This window comes from Malaya genurostris, chromosome 2, assembly GCF_030247185.1.
Source record: "Malaya genurostris strain Urasoe2022 chromosome 2, Malgen_1.1, whole genome shotgun sequence".
Classification (NCBI taxonomy): domain Eukaryota; kingdom Metazoa; phylum Arthropoda; class Insecta; order Diptera; family Culicidae; genus Malaya; species Malaya genurostris.
Genome location: NC_080571.1, coordinates 101,673,068 through 101,682,807, shown reverse-complemented (window position 1 = coordinate 101,682,807; position 9,740 = coordinate 101,673,068). Strand labels below are relative to the sequence as shown.

General features: G+C 37.5%; 2 protein-coding genes across 2 annotated transcripts; one reads left to right on the top strand and one right to left on the bottom strand.

Moving 5' to 3' along the window:
• Positions 1-709: 709 nt before the first annotated feature.
• On the top strand, positions 710-2,587 carry LOC131429949 (ER membrane protein complex subunit 2-like). The gene is made up of 4 exons (XM_058594491.1): positions 710-916; positions 972-1,537; positions 1,598-1,693; positions 1,829-2,587. The coding sequence occupies exons 1-4, from the start codon at positions 883-885 to the stop codon at positions 2,045-2,047; spliced, it is 915 nt and encodes a 304-aa protein (XP_058450474.1). The 5' UTR covers positions 710-882; the 3' UTR covers positions 2,048-2,587.
• A 5-nt stretch (positions 2,588-2,592) lies between these two features.
• LOC131429948 (zinc finger protein 883-like) lies at positions 2,593-5,083 on the bottom strand. Its single transcript, XM_058594490.1, has 4 exons — positions 4,810-5,083; positions 3,278-4,753; positions 3,005-3,212; positions 2,593-2,938 (listed from the first exon to the last, which is right to left on the bottom strand). Exons 1-4 carry the CDS (start codon positions 4,987-4,989, stop codon positions 2,841-2,843), a joined length of 1,962 nt encoding a protein of 653 aa, XP_058450473.1. The 5' UTR covers positions 4,990-5,083; the 3' UTR covers positions 2,593-2,840.
• Positions 5,084-9,740: the final 4,657 nt, after the last annotated feature.

Genomic DNA, 9,740 nt, shown 5'->3' with positions numbered 1-9,740 from the left:
ATTCGCAGTATTAGCATGATTAAAGAATCGATTTCACGTTTATCGTAGGACCATAGCCAGGATAGTTCGAAACTCATAAAATTCTTAAAATGTTGACAGACGAAATATTACGAAATAATCCAAATTATTTTATTTTTTTTGCAATAATTTATGCATTAATAAAAAAAAAATTGCTGCACTGCCAACGTCCCTAACCGAACACAATATTTTATTCTAAAGTGAGTATAATGGAACTTCTGCATAGTGAGTAAAGCTAGATTTAATTTTGTTTGCGTAAAGATGGTGATACTGAATTCTGAATAACGTTTACTCAGTACTAGAAAGGAGAAAATTATCTTAAATTAGCAAACATTTTCAAAAGTATTCAATCGATACTTGTTGCCCACTTCAAGTAATCATCGAAAGTAAAATTGAACGAACCTGCATGTAAAAGTGCCATTTGATCAGCAAATAAACTATTTCTTGTGTAATCTAAACCATATAGTTGAACTTTGGATGATATCTAATATAATATATAGTTTATGGTATTCGTTAATGTAAGGAGTGCGTATAAAACTAATTTGGTTACATTTTGCTTATATGCCCTTTTCACATGTTAGCATCGACAAGGAACAGTTAATGGAAATAATTTAATAGAGATTTAGTTGCGTGTTATTTCCATGTGGCAGATTTTTTACGAGTTTGACAAATTTCGACTTTGTCATCATCTCTTTACTGTCATCGAGCTGGTTTTAAAAGGCAGGAGGGTTCTCGAATAGAAAAATCGTGTGAAAATTTTCTTGTCTTGCCTAATTTCTCAATTAGTTTAATTAAAATTAATGAATAACACATCAGTACTCCGGATTGTTTTATAACTGTGTCAATACAGTCTGTGGGTTTATAATGTCTTACAATATAGATGAGATGAGTTGGACAGGTAAAAATGACTGAACAGCTCTTTGTAGCAGCTTTCTGAATTTGATGTTTTGCAGATGTCCGGAATCTATTTCGAAAGTGGAGGGACGATAATGAACGTAAGAGTGACGAAGTTATGATGTTGTGGGATGTCATTCTGTCGGATAAACAGAACAAACTTGGCAACGAGCGCCATTTGGTCCTTGAGCAAGTGATGATCGCTGCACTCGATTGCAATCGGATAGAAACAGCTGAGGATTGCATTCGAATACTGACGGCCGAGTTTCCCGGTAGTTTGCGCATTCAAAAATACAAAGCAATGCTTCTGGAAGCGCTTGAACGATATGACGATGCCCTAGACGTACTGGATCAAATAATTAAGAAAGACGAAACGAATGCTGCCCCACGGAAGCGTAAGGTGGCTATCTACAAAGCTCAAGGAAGAACGGCCGATGCAATACGAGAGCTGTGTGATTACATGAAGCGGTTCATGTCGGATCAGGAGGGGTGGCACGAGCTGTGCAGCATATATCTATCCGAGGGAGAATACGCCAAAGCGGCGTTTTGCATGGAGGAAGTGCTACTGCACAACCCGCACAGTCATTTAATTCATCAAAGGCTCGCAGATATCCGTTACACTATGGTAGGACATTGACATCGCAATCTATGGCACGGTACTAATAATGTTTTATTTGTTTTCTAGGGCGGTCTCGATAATATCGAAATTGCTAAATCGTACTACTGTCAGGCTGTTAAACTGAATCAGAACAATCTGCGAGCTCTTTATGGATTGTTTTTGGTAAGACAAAATCGTTATTTTGCTATTATTGTAATCCCAGTTACCTTCCTGTTCCATAATAATAGGGTCGACTTGCTTATTACAAGTACCTTGTAGGTTTATCAGCCATTTTAGTTTTTTTTTTCTTTCTTGCAGTGTTGTGGTCACATTGCCAATTCAAAAGCAACCCTAACTAAGCGAAAGGAAGTTCAAAAGCTAGCGCAATGGGCGATCACACAAATTCAACAAAGAACGATTCAATCGGAAATCCCTCTTACGCCGAAATGTAGCAAATCAGCGGCGAAGCATTCTAAAGACGAGGTTGCTGCCCTAGAGCAAGCATTCGGTGGACTCGACATCGCTAAAGCAAATTGACATACCGGTCCGCAATACCAACACGACAACGCATCTTCACCAAATACATGTTTACTTTCAGCTCTAGCCCACTTAGTTTCTTAGCTCGTGAGCGAGCTAATTGAATCTTTCTAGCACTTCAATCTACCCTAACAGCAAAACAAAAAGTACAGTGCAGCTGTTTAGTGCATTATCAATGGTAACATAATTGCATTTCTGTTCCAAGTGAGTCACACACTAGATCATCCTACATGATCGTAACGTCGTTTTATCTCATCGCTGGGTGGTGGATGGATCATTGAACATGCCTGAAATCGACATTTCCGCAAAAACGATCTGGGGGATAGCACAGTTTTGGGCGTTTGAATAGCCTACCGAAAACAGGCGATCCAAACATACGGAATGTCGTACGAACGCAGCTGCATTTCGCATACAGTTATTAGATTCAAAACATTTAAAATAGCAAACCAATATAAATATCAATTAAGTAACTGATTTAGAATATAGTTATATGCGCGGTAATGGCACGTAGAAACGAAAGTAAATAAAGTTTATATTTCATGTCGACCCTAGTTTATTCGTATATTACACTATAATTTCAAAACCAACTCCAACTCGTTCAACATTCCAAGACGGAACTTGACCTGTTTCGACAGACGATTCGCAAGTGTGTAGGACGATTACATGTTTGCTCCTACTAATAACTTTATGACTAGATTTTTTTTTTCAAACACGGAAGCAAACTGAAATACTATGGAAACGATGCCATCTACCAACGAATAAGAGACTGTAAGTTTTAGAATACTTTCTGAGTTCAAGCATTTGTCGACGTTTCCAGTTGCGACACAGTGAAATCAGTCTCTATCGGACGACAGCTTTCTAGTGTTTCTTCCTGGTGTTTTTGAGTGTGACCTGTGAAATGAGGAAACATTCACATCTTTCTTCAACTACTGGGCAATTTAAACCAAATGTACTTACAGGCAAGTGCCGTATAAGAAATGAAACTCATGTTACAAATAATGCATACGAACGGTTTTTCTCCTGTGTGCAATCGAACATGAGCTCTGAGAGCTTTGGCCAACCGAAAACCTTTGCCGCAATAGGTGCACTGATGGGGTTTCTCGTTCATGTGCCGTCGCATATGCACATTCCGATCGCCCGACTGGGCAAACGATTTATGGCAAACCTGTCAGGTATTCCGGAATGTAGAGAAAAAAAAAATCTGTACAATTTATTCCAATCTAAACCAACCTCACAGCTGTACGGTTTTCGTTTCAAGTGTACCCCGTTAACGTGGACTCGCAGATGTTCGGCTCTTTTGAATGTACTGCCACACTCCTCGCAAACGTATTTCCGCTCTTCGTTGTGAATTTTCAGATGTGTCGTCAACGTAGACGGAAGTCGGAATGATTTATTACATAGCTGGCATGCGTACGGCATAAGTTTGTACATAGGTGATGGTTTCTTTTCCTTCGCACTGTTGGCGTTGATCGGTTCTTTTGACTTCATTTTCGCAACATCACCCAGGCACGTCTGCTGAGCGGATAATGATTCTGAATTGTGATCCATCAGTGGTTGCAAAGAACTAAAAGTTGTCGTGAACGATGGTTGACATTGCCGAATCCGGTCTTCCGAATGTTTTTTCAGATGAGTCAGCAACGAGGTACGCTGGATAAAACTTTTGCCACATTGTTCACATTGAAATCGGCGGACATTTTTATGTTTCGCCATGTGTTGAAGGTAGCTGCTACGCTGGACAAACGTTTTTGAACAAACGGAACAAACATGCGTTCGAATGCCTTCATGTATCTTGAGGTGTACTTTAAAACTCGACTCGTGCTTAAATCCTTTCCCGCAAATGTTGCACAGAAAGGGACGTTTGCCGGTGTGAGTTCTCTCGTGATTTAACAAATGATGTTGCTGAAGGAAAGATTTGGTACAATATGAACACTTGTACTTTTTATTAGGATCATGTGATTTCAAATGGTACTCATATTTAGTGGTATTGGTAAAACTAGCACCACATTGATCACACCTGTGACTACCTATCGTGTGAATGGCTTTCCTGTGCCGGTTCAAATAAACCTTGCTCTTGAATGATTGTGCACATTGGTCACATTTATAAGGATTACCTCGATTATGTAAATACATATGAGTGTTCCTGTTTGACGCACTTTGAAAGGATTTTCTACACAGTGGACATGAATACGGTCGATCTTTCAGATGCGATACGTCGATATGGTCTGCTAAAAGCTCATCGGATGCAAACATATCATTACAGTATCGACACTGTATCTTTTTCGTGAATGCAACAGATTCCACGTTAGGATCCGTTTCATTCTCGTCGATGCTATTAGTAGTAGATGTAACTGGCAAACAAATGCTTTTTGATTGATTCGGGCTGTGGCTATGTATATGGCGCTCCAAGTGTACCTTCCGTTTATAAACCTTCCTGCACGTAGGACAACGTAATAAATTGTCACTGTTTGCTGACTCTACCTTTACAGATACATCCTCATGTTCTGGTTCAACCAAATATTCAAACTCTGTGCATTCTTCTTCGGGGTCTATCTTGTCGTTGTAGAAATGCTGCTCAGAAAGCTCCGCAAAGTAACGATCCAAAATTTCTTGAGCTTTCTCACATTGTGTTCTAAAAGCATTTACGGCGGAAAGGCGTTCCATGCAACTGCTACAAATGTTAGCTGGAAAGCCATCATTCTCCGATATCTTTACAGAAAGAGAGAACATTATTTCATTATGAAAATGGAAATTCATACGCATACCTTCAGCTTTAGGAAAACAAGTTGATCGAACAGATCATACGGTGACTTGCCACTGGCTTTGTGGTCCTCGAAAATGGGAATCAACAACTGCCGAGAATCGGTATTCAGACATGTCCGACAGGTGAAGGCAAGTGATAATTGGTCCACACTGATCGTGGCCAACGGTTCTCTAGTTTTCATTTAGATAGGTGTTTTATGAAACTTAGGAATACAGTTAGCAATATGTATACAAAAACAACGCGCAGAACAAGAGCATTCAGCTGGTTCTCTGTTTTCTTCTGTCAGTATCTAATCTTTCACTGGTGAACACACTGACTGGAAATTACTTAATCTCAAGAAGATATTAAAGTCACAGAGGTATTTTGCCCCATCTAACAAACTTTATGGATTTAACCGATGTTAAATAACCCATGTTGCATCAATTTTAAACTACTTATTGGTGGATATTTTTACAAAAAATAATTTATTCAAATATGTCAATCAGTTGATACCTACGGATGACGAAAATTAATAGGAGGTTGAATTTTCTCCATCATTTTTTAAAAGACATTATATCTCAAAAACGTGTTTTGTTTTTGTAATGAGTAGACCAATAATTACGAACTATTTAAAGCAAGGATTAAGAAAATGAAAGCAAAACAATCTTGTTTAATTAAAAATTATGCCATGTCCAGAATACCTTTCATATTTGAAGAAAAATTGCGTTTTCGCCATAATCTTATTGTTATTGTCGGATTTCACTTCCATTTTATTCAGTTTTGACACTGTTCGCTTCGTATCAAACGTTTCTATACAAACATTTATAAAAATGAATTGAAAACAAAATGCTTTCAAATTTTTTTTGTGGGTTTACCGGTCGGGCAGCTGAATAGCGCAGATTCTAAACCGGACCCCGGACAGTTTTTATTATTTATTTATGTTGGTTTTCTTACTTTTGGTCATAGTTTATACACAGACTAACAGACAGGACACTCAAATTAGATTCTTCAATCATTTTAACGGTCATTTCGAATATTCCTTTATTTGGGACAGTACCCACATGTGTCATGATGGCGCCACGTTACCCTATCAAAAACATCCTGTCTGTCATCTAGACTGTGTTTATTTTTTTCATTTACCAACAGAGTTGCCATTCATACAGAATTACCTATAATGTATTGATTTGTATACGTCCATGCGAATTTCATGCAGGATACAGATTTAATACATATTGCCAAAACTATATACATAATTGTGCCTACTTCTCATCCTCCAACGCAAGACAAAATCGAACCCGTTTTGTTACAATATTTACTTGCTTCTGGTCTGCCGCCACTTAATTTCGGGTGATAACTACCAACACAATAAAAAATAGTCTAGATGAACAACGTTGAGTCAAATAAATGGTTACCTTCCAACATCGCGAAAAAGTTAAATATATTATCAACGTAATCCAATAATTTATTGTAACGATTCATTTTCAAATATTTTGATGAAATCAGGCATCACTGCAAGCAGCTGATCGGTGTTGACAAACTAGGGGAAACCAACTAGTAAAAAAACTTTTACATAACACAAGGGGTGTACAAATAGTAAATAGTTCGCGCAGTACAATATAGGTGGAGCTAGTGCATAACGAAAAATTTTTTTATAAGAATTTACTCATACTGTCATGTCTGTTAGTCTGTGGTTTATATTCTGTTTTACTTTAATTCCAGTGGTTTTATTCGACTGTGTCTTTTGTTGTCATTCTACTTTTTTCCACTCCGTACTTTGCTGACATGTTATTTTGTTTCCTTAAATGTAAAAGTTAGTTGTATGCAGTTGGGTTTTTGTTCTTACCAATATTCCATTTCGTGTCTTAGATAGAGCCAATAAAATAATTTTCTAAATTTTTAGCTTCACATCCATAATATTTTCGTATTATTTCGTTTTTTCGTATTGTATTTCTTATTCCTCATCCAGTCATCCATTTTCGAAGATTAGTGTTTTTTTATAACGACATCTTTGTAAGGTCGCTCATTATGGTTTGACGGATAAGAAGTGAAGACATGCGTTTTTATTTAACTGATATTATGATGATTATTACTACAGCATGTTCACATTTCGTTATATTTGGTTGATCCTTGACAGTGTTACCATCCGCTCAGGCTCTTTTGAACATCTGGTGTTCACTGACTCACAATCGAAATGTATCACGACCAATTTGATACATCACACCCAACGGCACGGTATAATTTATATTGTACACACAAAAATCCATACATACACACAGGCACACACACATATATGCATGCATACATACCTGCATGTATTCCACAAGCAAGCATCATAACATTGAGTTAATATTTCTTTTCTAATAGATTCTAACTAAAATTAGTGTGCCAATAGTCATCTCATTATTAGAGTGACCATGTTATTTTACCGATTACTCGACTTTCAATAAATATGTGGTTCAATACTACTTTTTTAGCGACGCAAAATGCTACAAGTTTCATGTTACTCTTTAATCTATTAAACAGAGATAACAGATCTCACTCTAACGAATGGTTTTCGTTTATGAAATGACCAATGGATTTGAGATGAATGGGGGTACCGTTACCCAATTTCTATCTCATTTATTGGTCGTTAGTCCTGAGCTGAAACGGTGGCCTTTATTACAGTTCTTGTAATGCTGTTACTCTTACATTTCACTCGCACATCATCTCACCCATCAGGTCCTAAACACATTCTCACAATATATACAGAATGAACATCGTTTGACAGCTATCAGTGGTTTGCTCATTGCTTCAGTCATTATTATTTTATTCAATTCTACAATATTCTATCTCATTCCACAGTATTTTATGGTACACAATCCACCAATAAACGTCAAAGATGGACTAGATTTACCGTTCATTCGTTGTCATCGTGTGAAACCCAATTGGGGCACGTTCACTACACTTAATTTTATTTTGAAAATAAAACATAAAAAACAGCTCAGTTAATTTTTTTTACGTTTCGTCTTTAACTCATAAGTGCAGAGCAGTTCAAATTGAGCTGCTTAGTGCTAAACTCGGCAGTTCAATTTGAACCGCTAAGCAGACGTAAAGTTTCTGCTACTTACAGAACACTTTTTGTTTTGCAACCAAGTGCAATGTCTTTTCTGACGTGCCGAACGAAAACGTGTTTTCGACTATTTCTGGCCGATACAGGTATGGTCATTTAGGGGTTAGCCAAATTTTGTGCTAGGGCACATAACCGTTTTCATTATTTTTACGTTTCGTCTTTTACTCATCAGTGCAGAGCAGTTCAAATTGAACTGCTTAGTGCTAAACTCGGCAGGGGTTACGTTTCGTCTTTGACTCATTAGTGCAGATCAGTTCAAATTAAACTGCTTAGTTTTAAACTCGGCAGTTCAATATGAACCGCTAAGCAGACGTAATGAAAATGGTTATGTGCCCTAGCACAAAATTTGGCTAACCCCTAAATGACCATACCTGTATCGGCCAGAAATAGTCGAAAACACGTTTTCGTTCGGCACGTCAGAAAAGACATTGCACTTGGTTGCAAAACAAAAAGTGTTCTGTAAGTAGCAGAAACTTTACGTCTGCTTAGCGGTTCAAATTGAACTGCCGAGTTTAGCACTAAGCAGTTCAATTTGAACTGCTCTGCACTGATGAGTCAAAGACGAAACGTAAAAATAATGAAAACGGTTATGTGCCCTAGCACAAAATTTGGCTAACCCCTAAATGACCATACCTGTAGCGGCCAGAAATAGTCGAAAACACGTTTTCGTTCGGCACGTCAGAAAAGACATTGCACTTGGTTGCAAAACAAAAAGTGTTCTGTAAGTAGCAGAAACTTTACGTCTGCTTAGCGATTCGAATTGAACTGCCGAGTTTAGCACTAAGCAGTTCAATTTGAACTGCTCTGCACTGATGAGTCAAAGACGAAACGTAACAATAATGAAAACGGTTATGTGCCCTAGCACAAAATTTGGCTAACCCCTAAATGAGCTCAGTTAAGCCCTACAGGCCTCCCAACCTCGGATGTTGGAGCGTAATGCAATCAATATCTTATTCAAGTCGTTCCATATCTTATTCATTTAATTTAATTATGAAGCTAAAAACTGTAACGCATATCTTTATCAAATTGTAACGCTAATTAATTGTATGTGATGATGTTTGCAATACCGTCAAGCCCACCAACCAATGGGAGGGTTTACCACAGACTAACAGACATGACAGTATGAGTAAATTCTTATAAAAATAATTTTTCGTGATGCACTAGTTCCACCTATATTGTACTGCGCGAACTATTTACTATCTGAACACCCCTTGTGTTATGTACAAGTTTTTTTACTAGTTGGTTTCCCCTCGTTTGTCAACACCGATCAGCTGCTTGCAGGGATGCCTGATTTCATCCAAATATTTGAAAATGAATAGTCGCAATAAATTATTGGATTACGTTGATAATATATTCAGCTTTTTCGCGATGTTGGAAGATAACCATTTATTTGACTCAGCGTTGTTCATCTAGACTATTTTTTATTGTGTTGGTAGTTTTCACCCGAAATTAAGTGGCGGCAGACCAGAAGCAAGTAAATATTGTAACAAAACGGGTTCGAGTTTGTATTGCGTTGGAGGATGAGAAGTAGGCACAATTATGTATATAGTTTTGGCAATATGTATTAAATCTGTATCCTGTATGAAATTCGCATGGACGTATACAAAACAATACATTACAGGTAATTTTGTATAATTGGCAACTCTGTTGGTAAATGAAAAAAATAAACACTCTCTAGATGACAGACAGGATGTTTTTGATAGGGTAACGTGGCGCCATCATGACACATGTGAGCACTGTCCCAAATAAAGGAATATTCGAAATGACCGTTAAAATGATTGAAGAATCTAATTTGAGTGTCCTGTCTGTTAGTCTGTGGGTTTACCGCCACTTAAATGTATTCA

Bases quoted from the DNA above. Each gene is read 5' to 3' on its own strand.
- LOC131429949 (XM_058594491.1), top strand. From the start codon at position 883: ATGTCTTACAATATAGATGAGATGAGTTGGACAG. The intron at 917-971 runs GTAAAAATGACT...GATGTTTTGCAG, and splicing joins AGATGAGATGAGTTGGACAG to ATGTCCGGAATCTATTTCGA. The intron at 1,538-1,597 runs GTAGGACATTGA...TTTGTTTTCTAG, and splicing joins CAGATATCCGTTACACTATG to GGCGGTCTCGATAATATCGA.
- LOC131429948 (XM_058594490.1), bottom strand. From the start codon at position 4,989: ATGAAAACTAGAGAACCGTTGGCCACGATCAGTGTGGACCAATTATCA. The intron at 4,754-4,809 runs GTATGCGTATGA...CTTTCTGTAAAG, and splicing joins TTGTTTTCCTAAAGCTGAAG to ATATCGGAGAATGATGGCTT. The intron at 2,939-3,004 runs GTAAGTACATTT...CTCATTTCACAG, and splicing joins TTCTTATACGGCACTTGCCT to GTCACACTCAAAAACACCAG.